At 41.6% G+C, this 23,664-nt stretch overlaps 1 protein-coding gene across 1 annotated transcript in view; it reads right to left on the bottom strand.

Moving 5' to 3' along the window:
- Positions 1–23,664, bottom strand: part of Ptdss1 (phosphatidylserine synthase 1) — a 103,276-nt gene that overhangs the window by 24,669 nt on the left and 54,943 nt on the right. The window contains exons 5-9 of the mRNA XM_052160570.1: positions 19,128–19,286; positions 15,530–15,681; positions 11,975–12,116; positions 10,374–10,486; positions 7,726–7,791 (exon numbers count right to left, since the gene is read on the bottom strand). Of these exons, the coding sequence (XP_052016530.1) occupies positions 7,726–7,791; positions 10,374–10,486; positions 11,975–12,116; positions 15,530–15,681; positions 19,128–19,286 (632 nt within the window). The remainder of the gene's footprint in view (positions 1–7,725; positions 7,792–10,373; positions 10,487–11,974; positions 12,117–15,529; positions 15,682–19,127; positions 19,287–23,664) is intronic.

The following is a 23,664-nucleotide window of genomic DNA, read 5'->3' as shown; positions in this document are numbered from 1 at the left end:
CTGGTTACACCAATAACCCAAAGCAAAGCACTAAACTTCTAACCTGGAAAGATGAAGAAGGCAATTCAGGACAAATTCAGCCTAATGTTATGTCAAATTTACCTATTACCTTATGGAGACGAGATCTCTTGTCACAGATGGGTCTTATAATATGTAGTCCTAATGAGGTAGTGGCTAAGCAAATGCTAGAACAAAGATGTTTGTACGGTCAGGGGCTAGGAGGAGGAGGACAAGGCCTTAAAAGGTTTGAAAGTCCTAAGCCTCATTCTGACACTAGAGGTTTGGGGCATTTTCCATAATGGTCACTATCTTGCCTGCATCTCATGATGATAAAATTCAATGGCTTAAGGATAATTCAGTGTGGGTTGATCAGTGGTCTTTATCTAAAGAAAAAATAGAAGCCTTCTCTCCACTAGTACAGGAACAACTAGAGGCAGGACATCTAAAAGAATTTCAGTCACCATGGAATATTTCAATATTTATTATCAAGAAAAAATCCAGTAAATGGAGATTGTTACAAGATCTAAGAAAGGTTAATGAAACCATGGTACCTATGGGAGCTTTATAACCTGGGCTTCTGTCTCCAGTGGCTATTCCTAAAGGACATTATAAAATAGCGGTAGATTTGAAAGATTGTTTCTTTACTATTCCTTTGCACCCTGAGGATTGCGAAAGACTCACTTTCAGTGTTCCTTCTATTAACTTCATGGAACCTATGAAGAGATACCAATGGACAGTTCTTCCTCAGGGCATGGCCAACAGTCCTACCTTATGTCAAAAGTTTGTGGCACAGGCCATTCAGCCTGTAAGACAGCAATGGCCAGAGATATACTTTATTCATCACACAGACTACGTCCTCATAGCAGGAAAAGATCTTCAGGACTTGCTTTTATGTGTTATAGAGATTTACAACAGGCTTTAGCTGATAAAGGACTGCAAATAGCTCCAGAAAAGGTGCAAACTCAGGATCCATATAATTATTTGAACTTCAGACTTACAGATCAAGCTGTTTTTCCCCAGAAGATAATTATTCGCAGGGACAATTTAAAAACTTTAAATGATTTTCAAAGTTGTTAGGTGACATTTATTGGCTTCACCCCTATTTAAAGCTTACTACAGGAGAATTACAACCTTTATTTGATATTCTAAAAGGAAGTGCTGATCCTACATCCCCTAGATCTTTAATCCCAGAAGAGCTGCTGGCCTTACAGCAAGTAGAAAGAACAATTGAAAAACAATTTGTTACCTATATAGATTACTCTTTGTCTTTACATCTGTTGATTTTTAATACGACTCATATACCTACAGGATTATTGTGGCAAAGGGCTCCTCTTAGGTGGATTCATTTGAGAGTATCTCCTAAATGTAATATCCTGCCATATTATGAGGCAGTAGCCCAGATGATTCTACGTGGAAGGAAGCAGATGCTGACTTATTTTGGCAAAGAACCAGATATCATTATTTAGCCTTTTAACGTAGATCAAGATACTTGGCTGAAGCAGCATAGTACGTAAAGGAACTATAATCATTATCCTCAAGATAGGTTGATAAAATTTCTAAAGAAATAAGGTTGTATTTCCTAATATGACATCTTTACAGCCACGGCATAAGGCTCTTTTGATTCTCACAGATGGCTCCTCTAAAGGACAAGCTGGATATCTTATGAATAATCAACAGGTGGTAATAGAGACCCCGGGGCTCTCAGTGCAGTTAGCAGAACTGACAGCAATATTAAATGCTTTTCAATCTGTAGATAAAACTTTTAGTCTTTTTACTGATAGTTTGTATGTTGCCAAATCTGTTCCTCTGTTGGAAACTTGTGGCACATTTTAATAGGCTAGCAGGATCTTTGTTTTCACAATTGCAAAACATCATTCTTGCTAGGAAAAAAATCCCTTTTATGTCTACCATATACGAGCTCACTCCAATCTTCCTGGACTTTTAGCTACAGGCAATGATTGCATTGACAGAGCTCTAATAGGAGAGGCCTTAGTTTCAGATCCTGTTGAGTTTGCTAGAAGTGATCATAATAAGTTTCATCTTTCTAGCCACATCTTAAGACTCCAACATAAGATCACTAAGGACCAAGCAAAAATGATTGCCAAACAATGCCCTTACTGCCTTACATTATCTCCAGTTCCTCATTTAGGGGTTAATCCACGAGGCCTTACGCCTAATCATATTTGGCAATGGATGTAACTCATTATGCCAAATTTGGAAAATTAAAATATATACATGTTTGCATTGATACTTGTTCAGGATTCCTTTTGCTTCTCTACATACAGGAAAGGCCTCTAGAAATGTAATTGATCATTGTTTACAAGCCTTTAATACTATGGGATTACCTAAAGTCATTAAGACAGATAATAGGCCAGCTTATACTGGCAACAAATTTATAAGATTTTGTAAAGAATTTGGTATCAAACATAAAACTGGAATTCCCTATAACCCAATGGGTCAAGGAATTGTTGAGCATGCACACCGCACTCTGAAAAATTGGCTTTTAAAAACAAAAGAGGGGGAGCTATACCCTTCAAGATCACCAAAAGCACATCTTGCATTTGCCTTATTTGTTTTGAATTTTTTGCAAACTGATACTAAAGGTCAGTCTGCACAGATCACTACTGGCATCCAGTCACTTTCAATTCTTATGCCGTGGTTAAAAGGCAGGACCCTCTAACTAATACATGGAATGGTCCAGACCCTGTTTTGATATAGGGAGGAGGTTCTGTTTGTGTTTTTTCCCAAAAAGAAGATGCAGCCCAATGGCTGCCAAAAAGATTGGTTCTTCAAGTAGACACAGATCCTGGGTCTTCTAGTAAGTACGATTCTAGTCACTAAAGATGGCTAGAAAACTATCAGCTGACTTACCTGAAAAAAACAAACAAACAGAAACAGCCTGTCTCCCCAACAATAGGAAGCCAGGCTTTGGGTCTGATAGTTACTCATTTGCAACTGGATTGGATACTTGGGACTTCCACAGACAATTCTGTTTTGCTTCTAACTTCTGACCTTGTATTTTAAGCAAGCTGGTTGTTCCTACCCAGGCTCACCTGGCTCAGTGACTCACCATGACAATTTTCCTGAGTGCATACATTTAGGTCCACGTGGCTTTGGTCTGATTTTGGGAAAAAGCTGTGCTATAAAGGCCTGCAAGCCAGAGATGAGTAAATGAAATTCTATGACCTTTTGTTAACCTAAGATGGGAGCTTGTGCCTGTAGGTCATGCTTATTTAAAATAAATGCTAAAGGCCCTGTTTGTGCAAATAAACACAAACAAGCTGCACATGCTTTTCCAAAGACGGGTAAGAGAAAGAGTCTAGGATTCTGACCAGAGACAGGCGGGGCCACCTGCCACCATAATTCCCAGACAGGACTATGGAGCATAAGAAAATCTTTTGCCCCAGTCCAGTCAATTTTTAATAAATCAAAAGGGAGGAATTGTGCCTTCCCCTCCCAGCCCTTGAGCAGAAATTCCAGACCTGTGTTAGCCATAATCCCTCCCACCTAAGGTGGAGTGCTTGGACCAAGGTGAAGTTCTTTGTTCTCCATATCTACAAATTCCTGAATTAAGCCCAGCTGCCAGAGCAGGGGAGCCAACACTTACTGAGCAGTCAGACCAGTTCTCCTGAACAGACCTTGGAATTTGGGGGAGGGGTCTTGCCTGAAACTTTAAATTCTGAGTCCTCCACTAAACCTTGGGACCTTAATCAGCAATGGTTGTCTTGGCCTCGTTCTTCTCTTGCTGCCCTCCCATACATCCCCAGCTTCCCTTCTGGGTAACCCATTCAGTTTGACTGTGGGCAGTTACACTCTTCTATAAAAGTCCTTTGCAGCAACTACTTGTGACATTACTCTTAAAGGGGGCCCACGAAATGGACTAGGGACTGCTTTCTTTAACTAGACTGGGGAGGCAGCCTCTGGTCAGCTCTTGGATGCACCCTAATTAAAATCAAGTTTCCTTCAAATTCGGCTCAAAATTGTGGTAGTGGTTTTATTCTTGCCAGGTGGGATTAGCAGAGAAATACAGAAATACAGAAAATAGAAATTAGAAATACAGAAGGGACCAGCTTTGAAGTCTTCTGGGTGTGAGACAGGAAAAGAGGCCTGGCACAGGCAAGGCAAGGACAAGGGCTAGAAATGAAAGGAACAAAAAGAATTGGTAATAGTTGGAGTCAGAGTACTCTTGAAGACTACCTTAGCGCTTGGCTTTTAGGATAAGGGAAGGGATAACATAAGGTTGACATATTAATAAGATCACTCTGGGGCTGAACCAAACTGTACTAAGAACAAGCGTGTGGACAGAGGATGCCTACCACTGCACTCCAGGTGTGGTGATAAGGAGATGGTAGGAAGTGGTGAGAATGTTCTAACAATCACAGGAACTCATTCAACCACCAGCCAGTCTTTAACTCATGGGACAGATTCCTATACAACAACAACCTTCTGAAAGGTTAGCATAGCTTTCCTACCAACTCAAATGGCACTAGTTTGGACTAAATCCAAAGGCTTGCCACAATGAAAGTCTGTTCACTGAGATACCCTCTACCTTCCCATCTACCCCCCAGATGCTCTGGGGTGAACATTTCTCTTTATTCATTTCAAATGTAAATATCTGTATTCTTTCCCAGACTGAAGGAAGTAACCAGACAATATAGCCTGATGGATCTCAGCTACTGCCCCTCTTCTGAAACTTTGAAGTTTGCAGCCCACCCAACCTTGAAGTTGTAAAGATAAACACTGGAATTGCCTGAGGTCTCTGCCTAGCGGCAGACACTGGCAGTCCTCACCTCCTTAGTCCAGGCCTGCTGCCTTGGTCACTGGTCCTCCATTCCGTAGCTAGGTCCACTGGGTGGAAAAGGATGGTAAAGAAGCGGCAAGGGTGTGAAATTCCTCAGCTAACGGAGCCAGATGCTATGTGGAGTTATTTTTAGAACTAAGTGTACAAGCCCAATCTGAGCAGCCATGTAAGGGGTTTTTATTCTGTCATTAGAACCTACTCTGGATTATAAGGACACCATATCAACACCACAACCATGTGGGCCACGTGAATCAGTAAAGGTCCATTAAGGGACCTTTCTTTTACCTAAGAGGTCCTGGCTTGAGACATAACATTCCAAACTATCCAAAACAGTTTTATTCCTATCATCTGGGCAAGGGACCATACCTTAGAAAAGTGAAACTACTATTAGCAGTGCTAAAGAGATACGTGGAATGACCCCTTTAGTGGAAGAATGACTTTTCCAGAATCTCTATTCCTAGCAGTCTCTACCAGCCACTGTAAAATTCTGATGAGTCAGCTGACCTTTCCATGTAATTTTTCTGTCTCTCTGAGATTCTAGTTAGAATCTAGTAGGTTTGGGGGTTTTTGACCATTTGTTTGTTTTCTGGAAAACAATTTCCAAAAAATTCCACATACTGTTTCTAAACTACTGTCTGCCATGTGGCTGACCTCCACTTTGCTTAACTTACACAGCATCTTCCTCCTCTGGGAGGCTGCTAAGAGTTATAGTGGGCCTGTCCTCAAATCTAAATAAAATCTGACAAGATTGTCCTTTTGAATATACTTTAGCTTTGACTTTCAAACTCTTCTTGTCTTTTAATTCATTAATCAGCAGGAAACAAACCTGTTCCTGCACCTCTAGACGATTCCTCCAGGAACTGATCTTCGGAGTATAATCTCAAACCATCCTCAAGATTGGAAACTTGGTGAGTATTTTCTAATTTAACTGATCACGGTCACTCAGGAAGCCAGACAGTGATCCTAGGGCTTGGGAGTGGGCTTCTAGTTCTGGCTGGAAAGAATCTAGACCTTTTTTTGAGGAAGTAAGAGTTTCACTGAGACTGAGAGAAAAAGCTATAGTTGTACTCCAGGACTTCCTGAGCTCAGGAACCCCAAGGGAAAGGGGAAGGAGGTCCTGCGGCTGCCTCAGGATATATACCTTTAGAGTTTGAAGCAAGATGCAATCTGAGAAAAGAAAATCAGCTACTAAAATCACTTACATGCTAATACAAGAGTTCTTGAGATGCAAGAGAGGTTTTCTTATACTGAGAAGTGGGGAGTGGCAAGCTGGAAACTGAGACAATAAGAGGATGATGGTGTGGAGAGAGTATAAAGGGGACCAAGGGCTGTAACAAAGGCATGGTGGGCCCTGGAGGAGAAGCTCAGCAAAGTCAGCAAGATGGCAGCCACCGATCAGGGCCCCAGTCGGGATGAGACCCCACACTACTAGTACTATATACACTCGACAGCTTATTCTTTGTCCCATTTATGGCTGCATCTGTTCTTGAACAGTCTGAGGCTATGAACTGGGAACAATGTCAAAACATTTATGAGGAAGTTTTCTGAAAAACCTCAGATCCAGGCATGGGGAGGTGGCTCAGAGGGTAAATAAAGTGCTTGCAGTGAAAGCCTGATGACTGGAGTTCAGGTTCCCAAACCAGTTAAATGCCAGCATAGGAGGGCTTGCCTATAATCCCAGCCTTCAGAAGGCAGAGCAGAGGGAACTCAGATGCAAGCTGACCAATCAGTCTCTCAGCTGGTGAGTTCTGGATTCAGCTGACAGATGCTTCAGTGAATACAGTAGGCAGGGAGTGAGGAGGACATCTGACTCAGCCTTGGGGCTCCACCTTCATGAGCACACCGAATACGTGTGAGAAACAAAACAAAGCTTAGACCTATGTTTCCACTGAAGGAGATGACTTGGTAAGTCTGTAGTTAGTAATTCAGTAATTCAGAGTTAATGTTTATATAAAACAAAAACAAAGCATCTCCTTCAGGAGAAAACTGTGTGAAACTGTGGAAAGGAAACCTGAGGTGGGTGGTCCTGTTTGACCTTGGCTCTGCCTTTCCTACTCTTCAAAAGACGAAATGCCAGTATGTATGGGATGTAGACACTTCTCTTCCTCCACATATGGCTTAAGCTTGGTGTCATTCCTTCTTTAAAACCATAAAGAAGATCTATGGATCTTCCCACAGGTGCCTGTTTATACACAAGCCCAGAGGAGAGTGCTAGAGGGAAGGCAGGGTCACAGCAGTCCATCTCTGGATCATCTTCACATGACAGTTTCTTTCATATTTTGTTTAGAACTTTTACCAATGTATCAAATGATTTCTAACTCTGCCTGTAGTCATTTATCCTATACTGTGCACTCAAAATAGAACCTAGAGTAAGTTTTGAACCTAGGCTACATACAATTGACTTCCTGAACAGGTTTACCCAGCTCCCTCTTGAACTCTGGATGTGAAATAAAATGGTCCTTCATTGGTGTTTAAGGAGCAGAACGATCTACCTGACACACAGAAAAGAGACTCACACATAAGGGGATTTGGAGGGGGAACTAGAAATGTGAAACAGTATATTAGGAAATAGCACTTGTACCACAATCTGTAACCATGTGGCTGTGTTAATCCTTGAAGCAATAAAATTATATTGAATATGCAGTACGATGTTTTATGGGGGCCTTCTAAGGTCAAAATAACATGAAGTGTAGCTCAGTCCAGAGCAGATGTCCCAAACTCAAATATATTCAGAGAAATTCAACAGATCCATACTGGATCTAATTTATTTTGTAAAGCAAGGTCTCCAAGTTCTGCTGAAAAGAGTCTCTTACCTTGATCAACTTCCTTCATGGGGTATTACATTGAAGACTCTTAAAAAGAACTATTCAAAAAAATTTAGGGGTTCAAATGGCTTCGAAACCCCTACAATCACAGATACTCACCCAAACACCCAGCACTGTGTCCCTACACGCTTGCACTGTGTGTCCGTGAGGTAGGCATAGTACTGTCTGAAAGAACAGAATTAAGATTCATGAGACCTCTACACAATGGCATCACACTGACAGAGGGAACATAAAACCTGCTTGCCTGCCTGCAGTACTCGAGCAGCTTGGTCTAATTCAATGCAAGGGATCAGACAGCCAGGGCTATTCAAAGATTCCTTTAAGAGATTCTGAATTTGAAGCTGGGTGGTGGTGGCTTATCTCTGTAATCCCAGCACTTGGGAGGCAGAGGCAGGTGGATTTCTGAGTTTGAGGCCAGCCTGGTCTTCAGAGTGAGTTCCAGGACAGCCAGAGCTATACAGAGAAACCCTGTCTCGAAAATACCAAATCCTAAAAAACCAAAAACCCAAAAAACCATAAATAAATAAATAAATAGATAGATAGATAGATAGATAAATAAATAAATAAATAAATAAATAAATAAATAAATAAATAAATAAATAAATAAAGCAGAGATTCTGAATTTGAGTCAGGTGAAGGGAGCTCAGCTTACAGGATCACACGTTTGCAAAGGCAGCTTTGGTCTAGCAACATTTCCACAGTCCTGAGCAAGGCGATCTGAGCCTGATGCAGCTTCCCTGTGGAGTGGAGACCATTCCAGAGGGTTAACTATAGGCATCTTCAACTGTCTCACAGCATCCTCAGGTTTATGGGTGTTTATTGTAATCAGGTAAAAATGGAGACATCTTTGCCTTGCAGAAACTAGAAAGGTCCCAGCTGCACTTCACTACAGCTACATACTAGGACTCTGAGTGTTGCTGACAAGATTAGCAAAGGGTGTTCAAGTGCTCCAAGCAGCATTCATGACTATAAAAGCTATTCAAATATTCCCAGTTGTCAAATGAAGATAAAGAAAACAGAGGAAAGTCACTTTTATAAAGTGACCAATACATAAGTTATATCAAAATACCAGAATAATATTTTGTATTGCCTTTGACTTAACACTTGGACATCTGGTGTGTTTGTTTACATGTGACTGGAGTGGGTGTTATTGAGACAGTGTGGCTTGTAGTCTCCCAAACACTCCTAAGTTCTATCCGTGCCTTCAAAGTCAAGTGAACCAGAAACTTACAATTTTGGGAGAATTACAGGTTCCCCTGAGGATTTGAGAGATTCTATGGCAAAGAAATATAATATATGCACAAAAGACTTTACATTGAACTCTGTGGGACTAAGATACTATACAACACTCATCTATGAACTATAACCTCATTACTTCAAAGTCCCCAATGAAAACATCTGAACATAGGTTTTCTCTAATTTACCCACATTTTTATTACCTTATTTGCCTTTACTATATCAACATGTTGCCTTCTAGAGAATAGTTTTTCTAATTTTGTTTGCTGGTGTTGGATTATTGTAATAATGAATGATGATTAGAAGCAATGGCTGAGAAGGACTCTCTGAGCAAGGTAGTCCCTCCACTTGTGTAGTTCAAATGGATATTTAAAATGATGATGTGTGCCGGGTGGTGGTGGCACATGCCCGTAATCCCAGCACTCTGGGAGACAGAGGCAGGCGGATTTCTGAGTTCGAGGCCAGCCTGGTCTAGAGTGAGTTCCAGGACAACCAGGGCTATACAGAGAAAGCCTGTCTCAAAAAAACCAAATCCACAAAACAAAACAAAAATAAATAAATAAAATAAATAAAATGATGATGTAGCTTGCAAGATGGCTCAGCAGGTAAAGACACTTTCTGCCAAGGCTAACAATCTAGAGTTCAATTCCCAAGATCTATATGGTGAAAGGAAAGAACAGACTCCTGCAACTTGTTCTCTTAGCCTCCACAAGAGTACTGTGGGACACTTGTGCATGAGTGCAACACAAATGCATTTAGAATGAAACAAAGGTGGGTAAGGCAAGCTAAACAAGTCTATGTTTACTTAAAAAGTAGCAACTCCTCTAACTGCTTAGCCTCTACCTGTTTCTTCAGCAGATCTCTGATATGGATACTGTACTCTTTCTAAGTTATACAATGTAAATGCCACTTTAAAATAGGAAAGTAACACAAGAGAAAACTTTCTACTTTAAGCTCTCCCTCAGGGGTGTTCCTGAAGGGAGGTGAATGATGTCCTTCCTTAAGCTCTCCATGAATACAGAAGTATTCGGAAGGACAGCTAAGCTCATCAGAACTGTCCTGGACGACTACGGGGTCCTTAAAAAGGAATCAGCTTAACTGAATCTCAACAAAGTTCTATTATAAAATTAATGTCCATTGCTCTTGACTTCAAATCTATACAAACTTTTCTAGTTACCAATATTCTCATTTTAGGAAACCTTAGTGTCACCTTTACTACTTTATAGCAGGATGTGCGAATACCAGCAGGGACAGACTACACAGGTTGATAACAGGGGCATTTGTATGCGTGTGCCACTAAATAGTCTCTTTTAAAAATTCTCACTGTTGTTCTGGGGTCTCAAATAAAAATGCTTTCTTCATATTTTGGATGAACACTTATTTAGAATGGCATTTTCACAGAAAATCTTGTAGTTGATGTGACAGACTTTATGCTAAGAAAGAAAACATAAGGCAAGTATATGCCCTCAAGGACTGGCAGTGGGACTGGCAGTGGGACTGGACAGAATTACCTCACTGTGGGAGCCGTAATGCAGCCGATGAAGAGGATTCTACACCAGCTTAAGGGATGGCTGGCTTGGAACACAAATATGTGCTTCAAGAAGAAGGTGTTCAACTCAGTCAGCTGAAGAGGAGAGAGACACGTCATCCTGGTATACAAGACTACATCATGAGAATCCAGTCCTCAAACAGGCATTCTAGAGCTACAAATAGTCAGTATATGTGAAACAGTTCTAGAAAATACATGAACATTCCCAAAAATTGATACTTAAACTGCGAGGGGGCCAGGGTGTATGTGTGCATGTGTGCGTGTGTGCGTGTGTGCGTGTGTGTGTGTGTGTGTGTGTGTGTGTGTTCAGGGCAGATTTAATTTTTGTTGGTAGTGTTCTTGCTATGTTAGAGTGCTGGTTGAGTTGGTACCATGTAGCCAGGGTTGGTATTGAACTTGCATTAATCATCTTGTCTCATTCTCCCAAGGGCTGGGATGATAACTGTGCAGCAGCACTCCTAGTCTGCAAGCATTCTTGGAAAATATTTTTATTTTCAATTGGCTGAATCTTCAAATCAATCTTATAGATTTAGAGGCATAGTGACATCACTAAAGCATAGTAATGATTTATTTACTTACACCTCTCCATCTATCAAGGGAGGAATTGCTTTCCATGCGTGAACAAGAGTTTTTCTTCTTAAAAGTGTTATCTTCTGATCTTTTCCATTGTATTTTAATTTTCAAAATTCCCATTTATTTATATATTTATTATGTGTGGTGTATGCATATATACAACCCAGTGCATGTGTGAAGGTCCCAAAATTTTATGTTTGATGATTCATAAAGAGCCTTTAGGCAAAACAAAATCTAGCGTCCATGGTGAGTCTCCAGAAGCTGTAAAAGTTCCCTGGGAATAAAATGACAGGGGGAAAAAGTCTGAGGCATGGGAGTTCTTCTCTGACTATTGAGATTCCTGACTATCTGGAATTTCTGCTTTTCTCCCCTAGTTTTCTTCAAGATCCACACTAACCAATGCTTCCATTTTTACAGCATAGACAATTTTGTACATCAAAGAGTTAGAAATACAAGAAAAGATCCAATAATAGGGTATTCCCATTGCACGTACAAGGACCTAGAAAAACTGGCTGTGCTTCCTTTCAATAAGGAAAAGACAAAAGTTCAACAAGCCATTTATGAGTCTCATTTTTATAAACTGCCCTTCAGCATCTGTTGAGGATAGGTTACAGGGCATTCCTTGGACACCATGGATTCTACACCCAGCAATACAAAACTAAAATTAAAAATTAAGGAAAAGCCATCCCAGTTTCTTTGGTTTTAAAAATATTCTTCAGAATAGTGTTGACGCCTAATTCACTGGGTGCTAAATATGACCATTTCTAGGAAATCAGTTTCTAATTTGTAACTCAGAGGCTCATATTTTCAAATTTCTCCACACTGAAGCAGTTCCTTGGACAGAATAAGCTACCTTTTAATTGCCTTATATGCCAGCTACAAAAATCTCTTTCCAAAGTATCCAGCTGAAATGCAATCTACCATAAATTCTAGACTTCAGGGTTTGTGTTTTATTTTTTTTCTACTTATAATGGGTATTTATAAGATTACCTGCCAGATGATCATAAAAAGGTATATACCAGCCACTCTCTGAAAGGAAGACTTGGGGTCAAACCACCTGACGTAAGTCCAGCTTGCAGGGGTGAACTGTAGCACAGCACGCTTGATCTTCCCTGTGGTGGTGTGGATGTCCCTAGGAGATGAGAACGGAAACCATGAAAATCGAGGGGTAAGAGAAAGGGGAAAGGAAAAACTGCACTGATGCTACTCTAGCAAGTGCTTAGAGCAAAGAGGATCCTTTCTACTGATGGGTCTCAGACAAAGGTCCAAGATGCACACAGGATTGGGGGCTGGGAGTTTCAGAGATGGTGGGGAGGACACAGTGATGTCAACTTGATCAGGAATCTTGGTGCAGCAGAGCTAAGAGAGGGCTCAGTTTGTGAAGGGGTGTCAAAAGAAATTAAACAGGCAATGACAACATAACCTAGAAGCACCCAGAAAGAATGTAGGTGGAGTAAGGGTTCTATTCCAGTCCACTGTGCCTCATAAGGGTGTGTTGCAGGGTTCATGTTTCATGTTCCTGAGCTCACCAATACCATTTATTTACCCTATTCTTTGCTAGAGTTTGGAGTGAAAATAACATCACTTTTCATGCGTTTAATCCTGGGAATTTCCATTCAAATGTCTCATGACAGGAAAAAAAAAAAAGGTATCTTACATATGAGAATATTTAGGCTCAAAGATTAGGTGGTATAGAACAACTTTGTCAACATAGGAGCTGGGTATAATCCCAACAAAGGTAGTTAACAAAGGTAGTTAGGCTGAAATCCAGGCCATTTAAATACCCTGTGGGGAATCTACTCTACCACAGCCGATTCTTGTGTTCAGACTGTATGCTCAGCATCAATGACATGAATAACAGGTCAGACCTTTCTTTCCAGAGGGAGAGAAGGTAGGAGGAGAGCAGAATAAGTCTTTTAACTACCAGGCTTATAAGTCTTCTCAGCATAAAAATGTGTTGGGAAGACATCCTAACAATGTTGGAGTCACAACAGCAATGAGACCAGAGACTTCCCAAATTAACAAGTATGGCAAAGGATCTGTATTTTTAAAATGTCGAAATTAACAAAACAGAAACAGAAATACATCACAATCCACGAACATAATATTTAATGTAGTAAAAAGTCTAACTTAGTTTAAAATAGTCTATATTAATTTAGACAGCAGCAGTTGTTTACCCTCAGAACTGATGCAAGGCTCCAAAGTAGCACTTTGTTCCACTTCTTGGAACAGTGTCTAGCCCAGATACTGTTACACAGTAGATTGTCTTTAAATTACAAAGGCAACAAGCAAATTAAGGATATTAGCAAATCAAAATGTAAGGTAGTAATTAATGGCAGAAGGTATAAAATCTCCCTTCTGTACCACACACCAGCATAAACCTGCCATAGGCTGAACATGGTTATATAGGTGTACAATCCTAGCATTCAAGAGGCTCAACTGGGGAAATGATGTTCAAGGTCAGCCTGAGCTGTGTTAGCAGATTTCATCTAAAATAATAATAATAATAACAAGCAAAATAAAAAGAAAAAAAACTCAGACAAACAAATAATAAACCAAAACTCTGAGATGCATTAAACATATTATTCTAGGGAAAAAAACCCACACAATTAAAAAATTCAAAGAAGTGGGCAGGCCTACAATTCTAGCTACTAAAACCTTGATTCAAAGTCTGTATGGGAAACCAAGTGAGTTGACGGCTATCACTGTAGCCTAAGGACTGGGGACGACTTGGGATCCCAGAATGTGCTCAGCATACGCAGGCACTGGGCTTAGTCCAACTACTGCTGGGTTAGGGGCTGTGTCAAAATGGAAAACTAAAGTTCTATTTATGCCAACATCCAAGTATTCTTGAACTATAAAAGGCAGTGAAAAAAGAAACTCCAGAAGAATTAGGCAGAAATCCTTTTAATTTAATATAGGATGAATCAGAAAGGTTTAAAATTAGATTCAAGAAATCAGTGAATAAATACATCTACACATTCAATATAGGAGAGACTGAAAATAGTGGACTCTAATTACAAGAAGCTTGCCAATTAAAAAGGGAGAGAGGACTGGAGATGGGACATATAGATAAACAGATATGTCATGATTTTGACTGTAGCCTTTGTTAACAGTAAAATCCTGGGAACACCTGAATGATCATGAACCAGTTACTGTGGAATAGTAATAGTCAAGAAACACGGAGGAAGGACCCTAGAACCCTCAAAGACAGGAAGGCAGGAGTTGGCTATCTTCCCTGCTCCCAACCTGGTACCAGAGAACTGGCTCTCACCCTTAACCCTAGTAAGAATTTACTACCTTGACCATTATCAGACTTCAGTCATTGTTTGACCTTATAAGGTCAACCTCGACCCCTGGCTCAGCAGTCCCAACCCTCTGCCAGGAAACAGAAGCTGATGCACAGGCCATGGAGGGATGGTTCTTACTGGCTTGCTTCCCCTGCTCTCTTATAGAACCCAGGATTACCAGCCCAGAGATGGCACCACCCACAAGGGGCCCTCCCTGCTTGATCACTAATTGAGAAAATGCCCCACATCTGGATCTCATGGAGGCACTTCCCCAACTGAAGCTCCTTTCTCTGTGATAACTCCAGCCTGTGTCAAGTTGACACACAAAACAAGGCAGTACATAGGCTCATAGGGAGTAGCACTCAGGAGCCTTGTTGCAGTAGGTGTGACATTTCTGGAGGAAGTATGCAACTGGGGGTGGGCTTTAAGGTTTTAGAAGCTCAAGGCAAGCCCCACTATTACTCTCTTCCTGCCACCTGCAGATCCAGATGTACAATTCTCTATCAGCTCCTTCTCCAGCACCATGCATGCCTGTGTGCTGCCATGCTGATACTGAACTAAACCTGTAAGGCAGCCCCAGTTAAATGTTTTTCCTTATAAGAGTTGCAGGGGTCATAGTGTTTCTTCAAAGTAACAAAACTCTAATACAGAATGTGACATTTGACGTGATGAACCTAATGTTTTGAAGAGCTCATTCAAACAATGGTCCAATAAAAGTTGGAGAACCTATCCCCAGGGGCAGACCACTTAATCCAGAGATGATCAGGCTAAGGAAGTGAATGAATTTAAAGGAGTGGCTATGAGAATTATTTTGAACCAAGAGCATGCTTAGAGCCTTTAAATAAACAGGGTGAAAAAGACAAAAGTGTGTATGATTTAGCACTTTCTACACCTTTTTTGGTGTGTGTGTGTGTGTGTGTGTGTGTGTGTGTGTGTGTGTGTGTTTTAAGACAGAGTCTTACTATATAATGCCAAGCTGCCATTAATTACACTTCATGGCCCAGACTGGCCTTGAAGTTGTACAATCCTCCTGCCTCAATCTCCCAAGTGCTGATATGACATGTTAATAACTATCTCAGCAGCATTTTCTAGATGGATGTTTGAAATCGGATTTATAATAATCTCAATTATAAGTGCTTCACTTGCCAAAGTGTATTCATCCAATATTATGAGATTGTACTAAAACCCATTCATAGTAAAGCACAAATAAGACAGACACAACAACGTGACCAAGGTTCCGAAGAGGAGGACTCACTTGAAGCTTGCCCAGTGGTAAGTCCTCATCTCCAAAAACCGGCAAACGACCATGCCCAGCCAGATTCCACCACCATTGCACAATAGGATGTCCAGAATGACCTGGTCCCACCAGCACTCAGCAAAATTGGGCAGAAGATGCATGAAGAAAAGCTGAGGAACACAAGAGAAGACAGCGGGCAAACAGTGTCAGTGGGGCACACCATGCATACACATTTCTTTTTTAACAATATGTTTTAGAAAATGAGCTTCCTTTTTCCCCAAAGTATACAAAAACAAAAGAAAAAAAAAAAACAAAATCTGAATCAGGCTCTTATTAAAGAGTTTTTGTTTTTGTTTTCAAACAACATTGACCAAAATAGTCCTTTTTCAAAAACAAAACATAAAAAGAATGCATTGTAAGAAACAGTGGCAGCTGCAGGAGTCACACCGGCTAATGGCAGACGTAGTATCTTCAAGAAGAAAGAAAACGTTTCAAAGCTGACAACAAAATCCTCAAATTACAAGTTTGAGAAAGCAAGATGAGCATTTGGGCACAATCCAGTATGGTGGCCAAATATGAGTAACTGGAAAAGAACCAGAAAGGTTGGCTGTTGATGGCAGTGAGGGAAACTGGAGGTGAGAAAGGACATCTCCCACGACTGGTGGCCAGTGGTTCCATCTCTGAATAGGCACCATGGTGTGCATGGTGGGCAATCAACAGGAACTCTAGGCTAAGTGTCCAGAGGTTGAACTTCAAAATAAACCATCCAGGGGCAAGTGCTGCAGTGGACATCAATAGGCTGTGTGGATGAGGAGGACTCACTCTGACTGAGGGCAACTCGGAACAGGTTCTGGAAGGAAACCATGGTGGAGTGGAAATGTGAACAGAAATTACAGAATTAAACAGATGGAAAGAGGCCATGATAAGATCAAGAGTGAAATAAGATCTCTTAGAAACTTTTTATACAAAACAAAGGGTGTGTCAGCTATGTCTGAACCACCACACCCTGTTGAAAGATTATCCAGCCTAAGGTGAAATTACAAAAATATGGAGGTCAGCACAAGTAGCAAGGCATTCTGTCAGTCAAACATTTCTTCTCAATGTGTCTAAAACTGAAAGGCCACAGGACAGCTACTGCATGCTGAGTCTGTGACTACTGTGTTAGGGTTCACATTACTGAGGTGCTTTTCCAGGTTGTAAGTTACCAGACACAGCTGGAACACCCGTCCTAAGACTAGAAGGAAAAGAAACTTCAGAAGCAAAACTATGGGCATGAGTGGGCATGAAAGATGCCTTTCAGCCCAGGTGCTTCCTGGAAGGTTACTGTAAGAACCGAAAAAACCGAGGGCGCCCCAGCGCCCCACACCTCGGTAGGTGACACCCATATCACTCTCAAGAAATGCAAGAGCAAGAGGAATTTTTATTCCAGAGCTCTGCGGTCCACGGTCATATACCACGCAGGGGAAGAGGACTGTGGGACCCTGTGCAACTGAAGTCAGGGGTATTTAAAGGGGAAAATCACAAGGCAAGGGATGGAGGACAAAACAGGCACAGAATGGGGAAGTACAGAATGAGGAAGTCAGGCAATAGTTTATGCCTTAAGGAAGGTTAGAGATTATCTGGAGCAAGCATCCTTGGGGTGTTAACATTGGTTAAACATTGGAACTAGAACAGGGTGGGTTATCTTTCTCTCAAGCTGAAAGCAGAAAACAAGTTACTCTGTGCTGGGCTAGTTGTTTAGGGGTCTAAAAACATTGAGTTGGGGTCTCTCACTACAAATTCTGGACAAGATAGAACCTCAAGGGATGGAGTCTGAGAACTGGAACACCTCCTTCACTCGCTCACTCATAACAGAACTGTGGGGCACTTGTGATATGTAAGATACAGTACTTGAATCTGGGACATACAGATATGAGTCACATGCTCTTAAGGCAGAAAATAGGTGCTCTTTCTGAGTCTGAACATGGAACATGAGTAGTGGAGAGGTGGGAAAAAAGTATAGCAAAGGAGAGAATAGTCTAGAAGGTGAGGAGCAGGAAAGAGGGAAGGGCTGGGCCCAGGCTCTGATATAAAAAATGAAGACAAATGGATCATAATTAGGTTCCTCTTGGGATTCATAAGATGACTCTAAAGAACAATGGACCACTAAAGAGTTTGTAGGAAGAGGAGGTCTTGATATGATATGGTACCAGAAAGGATCATTTTCACAACATTGTGAAGAAAAACACTTCAGACAAAACACAGATTAAACATGAGTGGGACCACAGGAATGGCAGATTTCAGTGGTTTTCCTCCAGCACTTAGGGACCAGAGGATCCTGGGGAGCAGCACAGAATGGGAGAAGATTCCTGCCGGGCAAGGGAAAGCAAAGGAGTTTGAGAAAGAAAGGCCAGCTGCCTTACACCGTCACAGATCAACTGGGCATGGAAGATGCTTACCCAGGTAGAATGTGATATAATTGCAGGAAGGTGGGCTTTATGTCTGGGATGGAGATGTGACTCTTCTACAATGTCAGACTGAACTCAGTTTCTTTCCTCTGCACAATAGGAATAGATACAGCTGATTGGGAGAACTCGGAATGAGATATAAGGACTAAGCAGTGCTATGTGTGAGCTGAGCCTCATTCTCTAAGAATCCCCTGCCTTGGCCTCCAGTTCCTTTGAGGGCAAACTCACTTGGAACTGTAGTCAGTCACGGCAGAAGTACCAACTTAGAGTTCACACTGAAACCAAGTAAGACCTGACCCACTTATGGTTCATGTCCTTATAAAAAGAAGTTCATGGAAACCCATATACACAGGGAGAAGGCCACCTGATAATAAAGTTAGAGATCAGGGTAATGCATCTTTAAATTAAGGAATGCTAAAGACTGTATCAAGTGGGCAAAGGCTCTTAAGAGGGAGGCCTGGGTTAGATGTCAAAAGGAAACAACCCTGCCCATATAGACTCTGGCCTCCCAAACTAGGAACACACTGACAAAAGATCACCTAATTGGAATGCTTTTGTAGATTCAGGTCAGTAATAGCTGGCATTGAGAAATACACGTGCACAGTCAAATTCTGTGTCCTGGGAATGATTAATAAATGTTAAACTAATTGGAAGTAGTTTTCCAACTTTCAGGTTGCTGATAGCTTCCCTGGGGGTGTACATCTCATTCATTAATGGGCACTACCTTTTGATGACAGGTCATAGGGCTCTATTGGGAAGACTATATTTCAGAGAGAAAATACCTGTGGTCGCTCTTATAATCTACAACACCCAGTCCCACAGATCTAAAGAGAATGGTATGTGGGCAAAGAGAATCACTTACTTCTACACAGATTTCCTCTTTACATTGATTTGTCTTACTTTGGACTCCAACTTAATTGGTTTACTTGGTTTCATTTGATTTTTTTTTAAGACTTACTAAAAAGGAGCACAAGTTCTTAAGGACAGAGAAAATTTTGTTCCTTTTATTCTTTTTACACAAAAGTACACAGTGTTGTCATGGAATTGCTTAAGTCCAGTATTTTTGCCCAGGGGCTGGAGGATGAACTACCATCTAAGAAGTCGTAGCCTCCTCTACATACACTGTCACTGATTTTGGAGTCCTGGTGATCCCCTTGTCCATGTCTTACCTCTGTCAGCTCCCAGGTGATACTGATTGTCCAGCAGAGCCCATAACTACGGATCAATAAGGCCTTCATGGCCCAGCCCCAGAAATGCCCAAATGCAAATATATCAAAGTGACTAACGATTCGCTCCCAGGTGATCACGTGACAGTTCACAGCATACTCCTGGTTAACATAAAGAAGTTCAAACACGTTAAGTGGTTGCATAAGAAACATACTATTTAAAATTAGTTAGAAATAAATAATATATTCAAAGTTGAAACCGTAGCTTCTGTTACACACATTGTCACTGTTGACTACATAGCCTGGTGATACTTTTGTGCATGTCTTACCTCTGTCAGCTCCCCCTTAAAACTGTCCAGCAGAGCCCATAACTATGGATCAGTAAGGCCTTTATGGCCCAGGCCCAGAACCAACATTCTTAAGTGCCTGGTAACTCTCAGTTTTGAGTTTATATAATAATTAATAGTTTTGGATAGGGATTCTTCTGTTTAAAGCAGTTCAGGCTTTTCATCTTCCTCAGAGGTAGCTTGCCTGTATCTTCTCCACATTTTCACTGTTGTCGGCAATTTACAAATATTCCACCGTGAGTTCCTCTTCAACCCATGATTTTTTCTTCAGCCCAAGATATTTAGGGAATGTTTTTAAATTCCCAAGTCTGCTGGATTCTTTGCTTCTTTCTCTAGCTTCTCCTCAGCTTCTCTGTGGTCTGGTACATGTGATGTCACTATTTAAAGATATGCTGAATCTTTGTCTAATTACTTTCTTAACCATTTTATCCCAGTGCTGCGACTGCCATTTAGAAACGACCAATTAGAAACTCCTTATGCTAACTCACTCAGAAACTAACAAGTTACTCTACGACTCTTGCTGTTAAAGCTTTTGCTAAGTTGAACAGAACATGTTCTTCCTGGCTGACAAGAGACACTCTGGGGCTGAACTTCTTCCCTATTAATTTACGGGGAGTGGCAAGGCACCCCCGAGCCCAGAATTCTTCACCCTCTCACCCTATGATTACTCTGGAATAGGCTGCTCAGGGTGAAATAAGGGCCTAAGTTGGGAGTGTCTGACTTTAGTGGCCACTAGGCATAACCCTAGGCTGGAAGCGGTTCTGGGGGATTTATAAATATATGTATGTTTTCACTAAACAAAGACATTTTAAAAACTCTAAAGAGCCAATCTGAATAACGCAGAGCTAGAATTTTAAAGAGTAGATTCACCGATCAATCCCTAGAAGCCCCTAATTAATCACCACCAGAGGCCTCTGAGGTTCTTGCTGCAGGGAAGGCAGAGCAGTTTGGCTGCTTCCTCCCTCTTCCCAAGGGATAGATCGCAAGATACCTGGAGGGTGCCAAAATCCAGATGTTCATGTCCCAGATATAACATAGCAGTCTTGTATATGACTTACACACATCCTCCTACATACTGTAAGTCATTCCTAGGTTACTTGTCTTACCTAACGCAGTATAAAAGCTCCGTGTGGTTTGGTAAAAATGACAAGAAAATAGTCTGTCCATGTTTGTTAAAGTGACAATTGTCTCTTCCTAATATTTTTTTATCTGAAGTTAGCTGATACAAAGGATGATGTCAAAGATGGCACCAACTGTGATGCAGCTCCACAATAAGAATGGAGAAGAGGGTGGGATCCAAATCCAGACTGGTGCTGGTTAGTTTTTTGTCAGCTAGACACAAAGTAGAGTCATCTGTGGGGATATTTCAACTGAGCAATATCTTTATCAGACTGGTCGGCGGGATACTTTTTTGATTAGGAGGCTTGGTCCATTGTGAGCAACCCTGCTCCTGGGCAGGTCTGGGGCTATTTAAGAAGCAAGTCGAGCCAGGCAAGGGAGCAAGCAAGTCGGTAAGCAGCATCTGCTGCTGCTGCTGCGTTCCTGCCCTAATGTCCTTCAGTGGTCACTGGGATTAGGACTTGTAAGCCAAATAAGCTGCTTCCTTCCCAAGCTACTTTTGGTCATGGTATTTATCAGAGAATGAAACGTAAACTAGAAAAAGCCTTTATTCCTGCTTCTAGTGCACAGGAAATCTAGGGGTGGGGTGCGGCAGAAAGACAAATGGTGATGTCATGAAGGCCAGCCTCAAAACCCAGATGTGAGGAACCCCACGAGATGAACAGATAAACTTTAAGGAAACAGCAAGCATACACAGGAGAACTACTCATCAAAAGAACAACATGAGCACCTCATTGGAATCATGTCGTGAGTAAGTGAGGTATAAAACATGCATTAAGTGAAGACCAACTCTACAGAGTTGTGAGGTGTTTATTGGGAAAACAAAGAGGAGTTTATACATCTCAGATTATTATTTGAGAACAGATTTAAAATGAAATGAGAGTGGACAATGGTAATATCAACCACAAATCAATTCTTCTTGAATCTAGGTAATGGGTATAATACGATCTGAATCTTTGTATTCTTATATGTGCTTAGAACTTATGAAAATATGTTGACATTTCTTGAAACTTTGCTGAAATTTATGATACAACAGCCAACAAGTTTTTCTTCAACTTTAGCTACCTTTAACTCTAGCCTCCAAAAGATGGGGGGACAACCCACCTGTTCCCAACTATCACCAGCACACAGCAACTGCTCAGTCAGTACCAATCATACCAAGACAGCTATACTTCAGACAGACTAATTTTAAAATGATTGTACAATAATTCTAAAAAGAACTGGGTGGTCCAAACTTGTTTGACACTTAGGACACATTTTTTAATATGTATTTTTTAAATCTTAGTTCGGTGTTAGGGATTGATTTCAGGGCCTCATATTATCACTCCCACTGAGCTCTTCCTCCAGCCCAGAATCAATCACATTAGAAAGTAGCAAACTATCCACTATTAGATAAAAAACTGACTCAAGGTAGAGCCCAGTGGCACCGCACGGTACTTGGGTGGCAGAAGCAATGTGACCACTTCAAGGCTATCCTTAGTTACATAGTGAGTTGGAGGCCAGCACAAGCTATTTAAGAACTTGTCTTAAAAGAAGAAAACATGAATAAATAATCAAACAAAAAATAAACTGTCTCTATTAAGAGCAATAACTCCATCCCTGAAACCACTTTATAAAAGAAATCCTAAATGAAAATGTATGTCTGAATTCAAACACATATATATCAAGATCAGGTATGGCAAGGTGAAGAAATGGCAAGAAGAGTAGTCCCAGGACAAGTGTCACTCACAGACTCCATTTACACACAAGGACAATTTTCCCCAGTACTGGACCTGAGGGATGCTGAGTAAGCATTTTCTTTGGGGTGGGAAGTGGGGGGCAGCCTGGGGGGGCACACCTCAGTCCGCTTTTTACTTTTAGAGAAGGGAGTCTTACTAAGCTGCCCAAGCTGGCCTTGAACTTATGATCCTCCTGTCCCAACCCCCTGAATGGTAGGTTTATATACCTATCACCAGACCTAGCTCTATAAAGGAACTTCTTTCTAAAAACTTTACAAATAAAGAAGAACATTTTTCTATAGCAAACAATGAAGTGACTCACACAAAGAAGGTTTCCTTGACAGTCATCAGCAAGTCTCAGAGAGTCCTCAGTGAGTCTCAGTGAGTCCTCAGAGAGTCTCAGCGAGTGCTCAGCAAGTCTCAGTGAGTCCTCACTGAGTCCTCAGGAGTCTCAGTGAGCCCTTGCCGAGTGCTCGGAGAGTCTCAGCGAGTCCTCTACAGCCCTCAGCATCAGGAAGGCTAGCTGAAGGGAGTAAACATGATGAGGGATGAAAAAGAGTATGCGAGACCTGCACCACATCTGGCACTGCGAGGGCCCCATTTCCTGATACTCTCTAGAGAGCCAACAGGAGCAGGGTATTAGGTAAGAATCACTGCCCACCACAGAGTCCCGGAGCGGCTCTGCTCTGGGACTCACTACCCAGCAACCTCCAGTTAGTTGGCCACTCCCCTTCGACCCCTTCTACCCCTCCCTCCTCCCCCGGCACTGTCCCTTTCCCTTGGATGTGGTAGACCTGCACCACATCTAGCATGGAGAGAGTCCTACTTCCTGATTCTCTCTAGAGAACCAACAGGAGCAGGGCATTCGAGAATTGGCAGGAGCAGGTCATTTGAGAACTAGCAGCAACAGGGCATTCAAACAGGTAGAAGTGGGGCATTCAAGAAGGAGCATCAACAGGGCATTCGAGATCCCATAGCAGCAGGTCATTTGAGAGCTAGCAGCCTGCAGGGCATTAGACTCTTGCCAAGTCAGCCAGACCCCATCACCTGATACTTCCTGGAGGACCAGCTGTTTGCAGGGCATTGGACAGAAAGAAAATCTCAGGAGTACAGATACACAGGCCTGCAGGTCAGAGAAGATAGTCAGCAAGACCAGCTAACACCAGAGATAACAAGATGGCCAATGGCAAATGCAAGATCATTACCAACAGAAACCAAGGCAACATGGCACCATCAGAACTCAGTTCTCCCACAACAGCAAATCCTGCATACTCCATCACATCAAAAAAGCAAGAACTAGATTTAAAATCTCATCTCATATTGCTGACAGAGGACTTCAAGAAGGACGTATATAAC

The sequence above is a fragment of the Apodemus sylvaticus genome, chromosome 17, assembly GCF_947179515.1.
Source record: "Apodemus sylvaticus chromosome 17, mApoSyl1.1, whole genome shotgun sequence".
Classification (NCBI taxonomy): Eukaryota; Metazoa; Chordata; class Mammalia; order Rodentia; family Muridae; genus Apodemus; species Apodemus sylvaticus.
This window is presented reverse-complemented; position numbering and strand designations above follow the sequence as displayed.